The following is a 12,596-nucleotide window of genomic DNA, read 5'->3' as shown; positions in this document are numbered from 1 at the left end:
CAAACCTACGCTAGGCCTTTTTCGCTCATGATGCTTGCATGACCATTTTTATAGAGGTAACCTGGCCTCAAAGAACAATCAGGGAGTTGGGATGCCACCACTGGTAAACTCCAATTCGCACTTTGCTACCAATATGCCGCACAGCCTCGATCAAGTCACCTGCACTCTCCATGCCTCAGCATTGTCATAGGCAATGTGTGGATGTGATATGCTTACTGCACTGCATCAAAGAAATAGCACAAAGATTCCCTAAGGATTATATAGTGATTCGAACAAGGAAAGTCCTTGGATAGGCATCTGGCTGGGGTCATCTGACCCCGGTGTGCTTTCCTGCCTAGGCAGGGGGTCGGACTCAATGATCTATTGAGGTCCCTTCCGGCCCTAGCATCTATGAATCTATAAAATATGTCATTATTCATATTATACAAATACCCAAAGGACACTGAGAGTTTACATATTAAGCATTGCACTTCTGCCTTTCACAGTCCAAATAACTCAAGTGCAACTTTTAAATTCAAAAGTTAAAATAGTCTTAACTTTGTATAGAGATGTGCTTGAGCTGGGGCTGTGGATCAGGCGCTTTTGAAGCTTTCTGGGGGAGGGAAGGACAGATCTTCTGGGCATCTCTCTCTCGGTTTCTTTGCTGTTTGGCGGTTGTAGAGTGGCATGTGAGAGGGCATGCAGGAGAAGAGAGGCTGCCCCTTCCACCTCTCCCCAAAATGGACGGCATAGCTCACATCACCTTTTTGGCTGGGACGTGTCTTTTGCTTCTCTAGCATGTCTGCAATGTACCACGGACTCCTGGCAACTCTTCCGAACTGCTTATGGATATTCAATGCTTGAGGACAATAGAACATGTGGCACTGCAGAAGATCCAGCACACAGATCTCATTATGCAGTATAACCTCCTTATAATGAATCCCTCTGAGACCTGGAGAAAAATTAATTAAAAATGGGTACTTGTTATAATAGGGTTAGTCAATTTGTTGCATCATAGCAATGGAAAAAACCCAGCCCCAAACAGTTCCTGCTGTTGGGATTGTTCAAAGCAGGGGTTTATTATATTGAAGCTGTACTCTATGGAGCTTGTCATACAGGACCTCTTGGGGATATGCCGTGACACGTACTCTTTCCCGAGTGAGTACTATCTGTTCCATTCAGATTCTTAGGCTGTGACCGTCACTGCGGTATCTCACCACTTCACTTCACCATGATGGGATTACTCACTGAGCCTCATGTTGCAGAGGCTGAGATCTGTCTGCTGTTAATTGAGATGGACAGAACTGGTGCAGCAAATGGCTGGGAGAGCTGTTCTAGATCGCTATAGCAGGAGGACAACATGACACATGGCATACAGAAAACAAGGGACGGTATGTGGTAGCCCAGGGTCCCTCCTGGTCTCGAGAGCACAGAGAGAAGAGGGATGCTGCCAAGACAGTTGGAAAGCACACCTAAACAGTTCTTGGCTATGGTGCAGGAGGGGATACCCAAAGATTTTGCTGTGGTTCATTTCTTCCTTCAGATGCACAGAAGGCAGCTCTAATTCATCCTAGAACCTCCCTAGATTCACAGCAACAGATACAGAAAACCTGATTGTCTTCTCACACAGGAGGGACCAACCATTTCTACTGATCAGGCACGAAGCCCAAAGCAACCCACCTACTGGTGACTTCAAGCCACCCTTCTGAACTGTTGTTGCACAGTCCTTTTGACTAACTGTACTAGTTATTGGATCACATCATGTCCTTATGGCTTCAATTTATTTTTGGAAAACTCAACCCACATTTAATTAGTTTATAGTTTGTTCCAAGTTTTGCTTATCCAGCTTTTTTTTTTTTTTTTTTTGAAGTTTGTATTTTGATGTTTAGCATTTGCCTTGGCAACATCTGGAACCCCTTTATGGAAGTGTATTGTTACTTTTACTGCTTGTGCAGCTTTATTAAATCATCTGAGTATTAATATTGAAAGTGTTCATCTGGGTCTAATTAGGACAAAGATGAGTGATGTGGCAGTTAAACTGTGCCTACAAGCTAGCGGTTCAAGGACACGAAGTTCTAAAGAGACTTTTAGTGGGTTTCTGACACTTATTTTTACTTATTAAAAGAGAAAGGGTGTTCCATAACCTACTCCTTATAGAGCAGATCATGGAATCACATGTTGAACCTAGTTTAAAACAAAAAACTCTTTCCAAAGAGTTTTGACTCTTTGCAAAATAATCTCCTGGATCTCGTTTCCAGCAGCTCATTAACCTTTTGAAAGAGGTTGATATTTGCATCAAACTCTTCATTTTGGAAAACAAATAACTGCTGAATTGCAAGCTTCTCCATAGGCCCCAGGACAATATTCTCTTGTTGAACATGCATTATAGTAATCAGAGGCCTAAATTCTGCAAACTACTTTGGCCAAGTCAGTCTTAGGCACAGACAGAGCATGTTGAGAAGGTGAGGTCCAGGGGGGCAGCAGTGTGGCGCAGTCTGAAGTATCTGAATGTGAATATTTAACACCAAGAGTTTGCATTGGTGTCTGTCTGTTTGCCTGCCTACCCATCACTGATGTAACTTTTAGAATCACATTTGTCCTTTCGTTCTTCTTTTACGGATGAGAGACTGGTTTAGCACAGGGGCAGGCAATTATTTTGGGTGGAGGGCCGCTTACTGAGTTTTGGCAAGCCATCGAGGGCCGCATGACAGGCAGCTGGGGCAGATAAATATTAATTCTTTAAATGTTTTAGGGGCCCCATGGGCTGGATAGAATGGACTGGCGGGCCACACCTGGCCCGCGGGCTGCGTTTTGCCCACCCCTGGTCTAGCACATATGGTCAGAGATTTTCATTTCCCTTAAAAAACACCAAGGGTGCCGAATGTGAAGATGCTAATATCTAGAGTAAGACACACAGCTCCAGGAAGGAACACGAGACCAAAACTCAGGAGTTCCCGAGTTCTGATGCTGGTTCTGGCACTGCCTCTTCTGGAGTAGAGGTTACTTGATCTTTATGCCTCAGTTTCACCATCCGTGGCACATGGATGATGATAATGCTTATTTATTTTCTAGGGTGCTGTGAAGCCCTTTGAAGATAAACAGCACCACACAAAGGCTATGATTCCTGGTCCACATTCAAAACTCCTATGGACATCCAGAGGTGGTTAATATGGGAATGGCAGTAAATCAAGCCCTTGTGTTTTGAGTTTTGTTCAATAAACCTGTCCATAGATTAAGACGAAGCCTCCGGCTATTCACAGCCTCCATGCGGAGCCCAAGGGGGCCTCTGAGAAATGCATCCCGGCCTTTCACTCCCCCTCTGTACAAGTCAGGTCTCATAAATGGGACAATGCACTGTTCTTGGGCCTGCTTATTGGCTTGTGCTTGGAGCCACTTGACAGTAGCTATATTGCTTCATTTGCAGGATTCAGTGGGCACGAAAGAGGGAGGAATGGGCAAGCCAGGCTAGTTGGCTGCACTCCCAGATTTGGCACAGAGGCAGTGGAGACAACCCCTCTGATTAGTGCATCTTTGTGTCTTCTTGCATCTGCTCCAGGCGAGAGCCCTGACCACAATTAGTTGTGTTTACTCGTTCACTTGTTCTCTGACCCCATGGCCCTTTAATTGTCCCAAAATGAAACTGTTTCCACGGGAGGGGTGAAATAGGCCCTAACTAAAGAAACACCTCTGTACATCCCTTGTGCGCACAGGGATACATAAAAAGCTTTAAACTAGCCCTCTTGGGTGCTGGTAGTGGACCTGCCATAAGAACACAAATTAATTTACTCTGCTTCTCGGTTGAGTTTTCAAGCCCACGCTACACTGTGCTACTCTGGTTAGACTGCTACTGACTACTCTAGTAATAATATGTATAACCATACCCATAACCTATAATCTAACACCATATCTGTGACACAGGCAGGAATTGAATCCAGGTCTCTTTGTGTCCAGTTTAATGCCTGATCCAGTGGAGACAGTGCCCCATAAGAGCAGAGCTCAGGCTGACATTTCACAAGCTGGACAAACTCGCTGAATATCACATTCTCACTGGAAGTTAATCCTACACACCAGTTAAATCCCAACGTGTTCAGTTTCAGGACAAGCAGCATTTTCCCTGAACATAAAAGTTGATCACTATACATAAAAGACCTTGACTAGCTATTGCCTTCTCCGAAGCTTAGAATCAAATAACAAAGGGTAGGATCCAAAGGGTTAAATGCACTACAAAAAAACTAAAATAAAAACTGCACTGAAAAATATTCCAATTTGATATCGTTATTGGATGCACAAAACACACTTTTGGTCAATGCAAGAGTGGAAACAGTAGGGGCCCGGCATACAAGTCAAAGCGGAAAAGAGAGACTTATAATCAGAACACAGTATACAAAGGAAAAGGAGCTGAGCCTCAGACTAGTGAAATTGTCCCCTTTCTCTCAGAAGACCAGTAGAGAGAAGCATTTGCAGAGACTGACCCAATATTTTACTTCCTAAGGACTCCTCATGTTTTCAGACATATGAAGGTTAAGCCCATGAAAAGAAGGAAATGTTTCCTTTCTGACAGTGAGCAGTATGGGAAATTTAAAGGAGACAAAAATAGGTCTTTGTGAATTTTCAGGCTGTGAAATGACCTCTCTTGCTTCCTTGGTGCTTACATAGCTACATCTGCTCTCTGTGAACTGTGGCATAATCCAAAACACATTTGACAGAAGAGTTCAGCAAGTGAAGATGATAAATAAAGACATACAAAAAACTAGAACTCTTGGTTCCAAAATGATACCTTTTTTTAGACCAACTGGAAAATGGCAAGAAAATTGTCCTTTTCTGCAAGCTTTCGGGATCAAAGTCCCTTCGTCAGGCTCTGGGAAAAGTGTAGATGGTACAAGATGGTAAAAAGTCCCCATAGGTAGAAATGATAAATAAATGCACTTACAAACAACTGAGCCCGCTCAGACCCCTGCAGCAGACTGCAGGTTCTGCAAATCCCAGAAAATGCTGGGTCCATTATTGTTCATAGGCAAACTAAGACCTAAGACAAGACTGACACAGAAAATCCATCATCCACTTAAAAGTTTACATGGCTTCACTTCAATTCTTTTTCTTTTTTTCCTCCAGCATGTTATGCCTGGACACGAAGGAATTTGAAGACCAACTTGTGTAAGTGGTGCGACTACACAATCCCGGTGTGCGAAGACAAGGTATGCTACAGCAACTGCAATTTGAACTCCTACTGTGAGAATCCATATGAAATCTGTGTGGCTATATGGTAAGTGATCCTCCTATTGTAGCGCACTTGGTACTATAGTAGCATGTCTTTAATTTATGTAGAGAACAGAAGTGGTGAGTGTGAAATGATGTGCTTTTATATAAATGCATACATGGATCATTCTCAGTAAATTATCTTCCTCACCCTTCTCCCCAGCCCATCCATTGCAATCAAAATTATTGTTTGCACTGCAGCCCTTTCAGATGTGGCACAATATGTGACATGCAGTCAGCATGCTAGAGGCGATATCTTTTATTAGACCAACCAGACAGCTGAAAAATTACATTTTACTCCATAAATTGAGCTAAATCCTGCATCCTTACCCAAACAAAGTTCCCATGTATACAACCCAGCAAACAGATTCTACTGGGCAATAAGAAGCTGGATTCTCAAATCCTTACTCAGGGCCTAATTTATCACACTCTTCAGCTTGGGAGAAGTTCTTGTTCACTTTGGAAGACCTGAAGTAATTATTCATAGCTTACCACTTGGAAATAATGCAATCACCACAAACTCATGCCAAAAAAGCCTTGATGTCAGACCACATGGTCATGAGTTCCATATGGTAGAGATATATGAATACACACCGCACTTCACATAAGAAGCACTTTAACATGCAGGGAATGAATGTCATTCAACTGGAGAACCTGCACCACCTCCTTCCACTCTCTGTATAGGAGGACAGAGGCCTGGGCAGGAAGGTTGCAGTTCCACAGGAACAAGTGGACTAAGACAAATCCCACACAGTCTTTATTAGGACGGAATGATTTTTTCCCCACCTCTCAGCAAATAGTTTATTCATCAAAAGGCACTCCGGTCTACCCAAAACTAAACACAAATTCACCAATGGTATCAGCTAAAAATCCTTTCTGGCTGTAATTCATAAGACAAAGGAACTCTTACCCCCATCTCTAATAGTCTAGTGGTTAAGATGCTAAACCAGGAACCTGCCCATGGAGACTGGAACCCAGGTCTCCCACCTCTCGGGAAAATGCTCAGTCACCAGGTTATAGGCAATTCCTCATTTTGGAGAGCCACTTAGTTTTCCTTGCTGGAACAATTCTACTTCACATTAAATAATGCATATTGGGCCAAAGAGAAAGAATGATCCTACAAAGCCTGGATTTTTTTTTAATTGGACCAACTGCATGGTTGGCATAGACTGAGACAATTCGAATCAATATATTCTCCTTTAGGTAACCTGCATTATGTTCACAAGCTTGCCTCAGTCTAAACCAACTATGCAGTTGGTCCAATAAAACATAACACCCATAATAATTCTTACCTCTTGCATAGCTCCTGGACCATCATATCCAACCCCTACAAAGTCTGGCATTTGGGGCTCTCATCTAGCACATCCAGGTTTCAGATCTTGCTCCAGTGAATATTCAAGTGGAACAACTTTAACGGAGGAAAGAGCCATCTTCCCCCAAATACCTTGCCTCAGGGGTGGTTGTTTTCAGGTTGTGGGCCAGAATGACTCGGCTTGGGTCAGAGGTGTTAGGATCTGGCCACCACCACCATTGCTCCTTCACTCTGTGGCAGCACAAGGAGAGAGCCCATCCCTGCCACCTTGTCAGCTGCGGCATGACAAGAGCAACTGCTGTTGAAGCCTACCGCCACTGACTGCAGCTTCAACCCCGCATCTGCGGGCCAGATCTGCTCTGTAGGCTGCCACCCTCTGCCCTACAACAGGACAACAGGGCACTACCTTAGGATTCTGGGTTCAAGACTCCTATGCAGCAGAAAGTCTCTCACACCCTGACCTAACCGTTGAGATACAAAGGGATCTAATGTCCTGCACACTGACCAAGTCCAACTCTTTATTGCTTTGCTTTTGCCAAACAGGCCCAAAATGGAACCATTGAACAAAAGGCTTTTATCAAAAACTGACCTGGTCATTTTTTATTTCAATATGAGAAATATTCATGTTGGGTTTATATCAGTATTTTTTTGGTTTGGTTAACAAACCAAAACACCCTTATTTCCACAGCATAGGCTTTTACTTCTGTCTGTTAATAGTATGACAACTACCAGCTACAAACTCTCTCATCTTCCCTAGTATTCTACCTCACGCCAGGGCCTTGTTGGACAGGACACTTAGCACGCATTTGATTTAGATTGTAGTAAGCATTACCATGTTGTATTAAAAGTTGAACATGTTCCAAGCAGTCTCATAGTAATGTATACTATGATCTCAGCCTGCTCTGGACAGGGCTGGAGCCAAATCCAACCCCCCTCCCTGCACTCACCCTGCCACACGCTCCACGTGCCACATGCTCATAAGTTTGCCTGTGAGGACATGGTTACAGGGCAGCACTGGCTGGTGACTCCGGGGTTCGGTTCATTGCTGGTCCCATACTCCCCCCTTTTTTCCTCGCCTGCCATGCCTTGGTGTTTAAATGAATCTGAGAGGCTGCCTCATTCCACCAAGGGGAAAAGAGCTGGGTTAAGGCATTACCGTCTCTGCTAGCTGTCTTCTTTCAGTCCCAGTTATCAGGTGAACAGAACTGTGTTTCCACTCTGGGTCATAAAGTCCATAACATAAAAAAAGGAAAAAAAAAAATATCCCTCCTACCACAGCCAGGATCCCCACCTGCTCAGGTCCACTCCCCATCTGTTCAGGACCCTGCTTTCTTGCTGCTGGGGTATTGTCCCTCTCCCTTGCGAAGGTGGTTGTTCCTGGCTCCCCAGCTGGGCTTCCATCTCCCATGCCCACTGTCAGAAACCAGCCTTTATACCCACTAGCCATTCCCCTTTGTTGGCCACTTGACCCTGCCAGGTCAGGCTAGCACAGGAGTCTCTCAGTCTCTAATAGAGGTGGGTCCACAGCTTGATGCTAGCTGCCTCTCATCACCCTCCTTCCCTAGGTCTTTACTCCTTTTGGCTTGGAAGGTCCTGGTCTTAAAGGGATCTCACTTTTCGGCTCTGTCCATCAGTTTCTTCCCAGAAGCAGAGGAGCAACCCCCATACTCAAAGCTCATGCCCTCCCTGCCACATGCCCAACCCAGAAGCACCTGCCCCATCATGCTGGGATGAGCTGGGTCTTTGAAGCTGGTGCTGGGAAGAGAGAGGCATGAGGAACTGAGTTCAAGACAGGGTGCCACTCAGTCAACCCCTAGGGTGGCCATTCATCTGGTTTTATAGTGAACAGCCCAAGTTTCTGCTACTCTGTTCTACTGATATGAAACCAGACACCTTTATGTCAGACTGGTGGAAGTTTGTGGAGGAAAATATAGGACAAAGGCATCCAGTTTGATATTAGTAGGACAAAGTAGCAGAAAACCAGGCTGTCCTCTATAAAACCAGATGAATGGCCACCCTATCTACTCCTGTTGCTGGAGTCACAAGGCAAGCTGCTGCTGACAATCTTGAACGGGCTCCGGTGCAGTGCTGGGGCTGGGACCAGGACTGAAAATCTGCTTATTCTTGGTCCCACATCTTGTACCACACTGGAATTTTGAACCCAGATTATCTCTGTGGGGCAGTCCAACTGCTGCTGAATATGTGCTACTTAATATGATCTGGAGATCCACACACAAAATGTTGCAACTTTGCTACGATACGATCACACTTAGCAAGTTTTACTGTTTACTGAACCCATGGCAGTTGGCATTTTAAATGCAGGTAACGTGTCCTAAGTGTAACGAGAGACATGTTACACATTAGCTAACGTGGGGCAATTTTTTCCCTAGTGAAAATAAGATCTGAAACCTCAAATCTCTCCGAGTGATTGGATCCTAGAGATATATCATTGGTTGTACCTGTGAAAGACCATGCTCAGGAGAACCCAAGACAGGAGCAAGCAGCATAAATCACCTCACAAGGAACTGGACCATTAATCATAGGAAGGGGTTACAGCTTGAACTGCTTATCTGGTCTCATGAAGGACTTGCCTGGTGGTCATGGGATAAGAGATCACTTAATAAATCTGAGTCAAACATGTTTCTCTGAGCTCTGAAAGAGTCAGGCATATGAAAGCCTGTAACCCTGCAGCCTCCTCCTGTCTCACTTCTCACCATCAACATTGCCACTTGCAGGGAACTAGTTAGCATTTTATCTCATGCTTTGTAAGAAGTGGTTGGCAGATAGTCTGTCATAGAGAACATTGTTTTGTTAGTAGGGCTCCCGTGCAGAGACACACTGATGTCTCAGACTGTCAAAATCTACTGGAGCCAACAACCCCCCCAAAAAAATTTGATGGCTTTTGTGCCCCACCTTTCAATGGCAAAGGCACATAGAAAGGATCTTGCTTTGATACCAGGGTTTCAACAACAGTTTTCCTTCTATACCTTTTCTGTTCAAATGATTAATTCCCCCTCAAAATACATTCCTGTCTCAGCAACCTAGAAAAGAGATCGAGAGTGTGCCTTTTGTTTCCCTCAAGGATAGCAGAGGCCCCAGGTAGGTATATAACTAAGCATAACTGAGAAAAACAAGGTTGGGTTTTCCCAAACGCTCAGTGTCAGGACCGCAGTTACGTTTTCCCCTTAGCCGACTGGTCGAAAGCCAGATCTGGATTCTTCCCCTAGTTCCATTACTGACTCAAAACCTCTTTTTTGCCTCAATTCCCCCCACCTGTGCAATCCTAGGAGGGGAGGTGCTGCTGAATGCACACTGCTGGATAGGTACATGTGACTGTAGGCTCCTCGCACGGGTTTCACGTGCCTGGGGCCAGTTAGCTATCTGCTAGTAAACACACATTCCACAACAAAGGCCTAACCCTAAATCTTACTGAAGCAAGGAAGTTTTGGGACACACTTCGATTTCTTAGTCATATTTTGCATCCACTCAGTTTGGAGAGTTTTGTATGTGGTTCATTTAGCTGTCACCTCTTAGGGGAGGGACGGGCCCTCCACTGTGAATTTGGACAGCAAGGCTAGGGACAGACATTACACAAACTGGTTTAAATGATCAGGAGCTGGTTTAAGCCTGTAACAGAACAGAAGTTCAGTGCACATAAACCAGTTTGAAGATGGCTGAAACCGGCTTGGGATGAACCTGGTTGAATGTAGTATCAGACTTAACTGTTTGGGTCAAACCGGTTTATACAATGCCGTTCCCAGGCCCAAAGGAGTTCCCTGGCTGCTGTGCCAGTCTTGGTACAGTAAGTGGCAGAAGTCAGTCTGGACGAGCCCATACTCACAGCCCCAGCCATGGTAACAGCTTCTGTTTTTGTTTGAGATTATGGCATAGTTTCCGCAGTCAGGTCTCTGGGGTTGGTTTTACATTAGCTTTTCATTTCCTTTCAAATTGTTGTTCTTAAAGTGCTGATAAAGGCTGTTTCTGAAACGAAAACTCAAGAGCTGAAAGAAAAACGTGTCCCTTTGGTTTTGTGGTCAAGCTCCCCCCCTCGAGACTATTGTCTCGCTCCCTGGAAGGCTCCCGGAGCAAAGACCCGACTCTGGAATGCTGCTTTCACAGTTACTAGCAGTAAAACAGTCTATTAGCTGCTAATTAGATATTGCTAGACAGGGCATGCACACACGCCACCCGTTATAATGGGAACATTCCCATTGCCAAATTCCTCCCTCTCCACTTCTTCAAAACACTTGTAAAGCCCCACGAGGTGTCCATCTGTCATGGCCAGAGCCCTTGCAGTGTTTCTGCTTTCCCGTTTGTGTCCTGTGGGCTCTTGCTTGTTCAGAGCCAGCGTTTGCCTGGTATGTCTGCCTTGCTGTCCAGTTCTGCATCCATTTATGTTTTTCATATCTAGCCAAGGACTTAAGAGTGTGCTTCATGGCACAATATCCCCAATAAAGTCACACTGCCCTGTTGAGGTGGGTACTCTTTATCCCTGTTTTGCTAATGAGATATACAGTGGGTAGCAAGTGACTTGGGTGCCAGTGCTGGGAGGGGGGCCAATCGGGAATCAAAGTTCCCAGATAGGAGCACAAACTGGAGTCAGAGAGAGCAAACAGAGCCAGAAAACCAGGAGGTTGAGAGGTGAGCAAAGTTTGTAAGTGAGTTGAGTCAGGCAACCGGGAGTGTAAGGGGAGAGTGAAGGCTACAGGTCGAGTCAGAAAACCAGGATGTCAGGAAGCAGGCAGCTAGCGAAGTGCAGTCCTAGATAAGGAAGAGCCCTTTGCCCCAACATTTCCTGTTCCTTTCCCTGGTCTTATATAGGGGAAATGCAGGGTCAGGCGACATGAGCCAGCCACTCGGGTATCAGGGAGCGTGAGGGGACTCTGGCACTGATGAAGCCAGACCCCATCCAGCCTTTGGGAACAGCAGCCTGGTGGTGGATTGGGGTTGATGGCTGTGCTAGTGACCCTGGGTCACTCGAGGAATATGGGACAGAGCTACAGCAAGAGCATCCTGGTCCACACACCCATTCCTGCTGATCCCCCCTCAAAGCAATTTCAAGCCCTTCATCTTCAAGGGCCTCTACAAATTTGCTTGCCTGGCACATCTCTGTTCTTGCCCCATGAGCTCTTCACTCAGCTCAGCTTGGTTCCCTGCAGTGTTGTTTTTCTCTCTTTAGCTTGTACCGCCTGATATGCCGGAGCAATGCCACATGCTAACCTTCAGGTGACAGCGTATCGTGTTATCTCAGTCACACCACGGGGATAGAGGCATAGTGCCAGAACAGATCGATTCCCGGCTCCATTTGCCATATGGCCTGCTTCTAAAACAAACACGTCTCAAGACCCAGGCCTCCAAGCAGCATTAAAAAGTCACTGGTATTTTTAAACAAAGTCTTTAGCGAACAAATAAAACTTGGTTATCAATAAGACATGCACCAGAACTAGGCAACCATGTGTCTTCTGTTACTCTTCCCTGTTTATTCTCACTTGAGTTTCATCTTTATCGGCATGGTACAGCACTGTGTACGCTTCCAGTCAGATAGAAACTTTAAATGTTACAGAGACAAATCTCAGCTGTGGAGTTTGGATCTGAATTTCCTGAATTTTGTGGTGGCGGTGGGGCAGGAGGGGGGTTCAGACCCGAGATTCTCCTTTGGGTTCATGTCATTATATACAAAACACACAGATCACACAGCAGCCTGCTTGTTATATGCATTGGCATAAGACCCATGCTGTACAAGTCACCTTACTTTAACTTTCAGATGCAGAAATCCCTGGTTGGCCGGTTGCTTTCTGCCCTGCACAAAAATAGCAGATCCCCAAAGCAGGGACTGTCTTTGTTATCAGCCAGTACTGCACCTAGGAGCTCGATCCTGGCCTGGAGTTTCAAACTGCTATTGTAACACAATGAACAACAGCACTGAGAAACTAGTTTAAAGCAAGACTTTGCTAGTAACAAGTCTCAACCTTTTCCCTCCGGCTACCAGTTAAAGAGATTTGTTTTATGGTGCCATCAAAGAGGACTTGTGTTTGCATCATTACATAGT

At 45.2% G+C, this 12,596-nt stretch overlaps 1 protein-coding gene across 1 annotated transcript in view; it reads left to right on the top strand.

Moving 5' to 3' along the window:
* The window catches only part of LOC102573702 (TGF-beta receptor type-2), a 58,420-nt gene that overhangs the window by 22,542 nt on the left and 23,282 nt on the right, over positions 1-12,596 (top strand). Inside the window, exon 2 of the mRNA XM_006258227.4 lies at positions 5,092-5,242. Within this exon, the coding sequence (XP_006258289.2) occupies positions 5,092-5,242 (151 nt within the window). The remainder of the gene's footprint in view (positions 1-5,091; positions 5,243-12,596) is intronic.

This window comes from Alligator mississippiensis, chromosome 4, assembly GCF_030867095.1.
Source record: "Alligator mississippiensis isolate rAllMis1 chromosome 4, rAllMis1, whole genome shotgun sequence".
NCBI classification, from domain to species: domain Eukaryota; kingdom Metazoa; phylum Chordata; order Crocodylia; family Alligatoridae; genus Alligator; species Alligator mississippiensis.
The sequence above is the reverse complement of the archived record's forward strand: the minus strand, read 5'-3'. Positions and strand labels throughout refer to the sequence as shown.